The 581-nt window shown below is 69.4% G+C and overlaps 1 protein-coding gene across 1 annotated transcript in view; it reads right to left on the bottom strand.

The window, feature by feature from the left end:
- The window catches only part of RASA3 (RAS p21 protein activator 3), a 26,216-nt gene that overhangs the window by 6,225 nt on the left and 19,410 nt on the right, over positions 1-581 (bottom strand). Inside the window, exon 16 of the mRNA XM_012734868.1 lies at positions 238-388. Coding sequence (XP_012590322.1) covers positions 238-388 — 151 coding nt within the window. The remainder of the gene's footprint in view (positions 1-237; positions 389-581) is intronic.

Raw genomic sequence — 581 nt, 5'->3', positions numbered from 1 at the left:
CCCCGCCCCAGCCGCTGTCCGTCCCCTCCGGCCCCGCCCCAGCCGCTGTTCCTCCTGTCCCAGGCCCCGCCCCAGGCCCCAGGAGGGGCCCAGGGGAATGGCAGCACCCGCCTGGCACGGCGCGCGCTCCTGGGCGTCCCTAAAACTTGTGGCCTCGGAGTCACAGCAGAGCCGCCAGCGGAGGGCAGAGCTAAGGGCAGCAGCGCTCCTGCTGGCAGCTCCCGCAGGGCCGCCCACCCCAGGGCAAGGGTGGACACAGCAAATGGCCAAGGTCTCCGGACCTTTGCTTTTGTGGTAGGTGAACTCGTGGTTTGTCAGGCGGAACCATCTCTTCTTAAAGTTCTTCATCCCGAAGCGTTTTCGGCCCTGTGCCCTCTTGATCATGAACCTGTGGTGGGCAGGACGGCGTGAGCTGCTGCCCAGGCCCCTCCCGGCCGCCCCCACACTGCAGCCCGCCAACGGTGCCCCTGGGCTTGGGCACCCCGCACACCTCTGGCCCCGTACCCAGGAGCCAGGCTGAAAGGCTGACCCAGCCGGCCAGCCCTGGCCGCCTGCCCTCGCTCGGCACACCGGACGAGTTC

Source organism: Condylura cristata, unplaced genomic scaffold (genome assembly GCF_000260355.1).
Source record: "Condylura cristata isolate star-nosed mole 26May11 unplaced genomic scaffold, ConCri1.0 scaffold00081, whole genome shotgun sequence".
NCBI lineage: Eukaryota > Metazoa > Chordata > Mammalia > Eulipotyphla > Talpidae > Condylura > Condylura cristata.
Note: the sequence above shows the minus strand (reverse complement) of the source record. Positions and strands in the feature narration are given on the sequence as shown.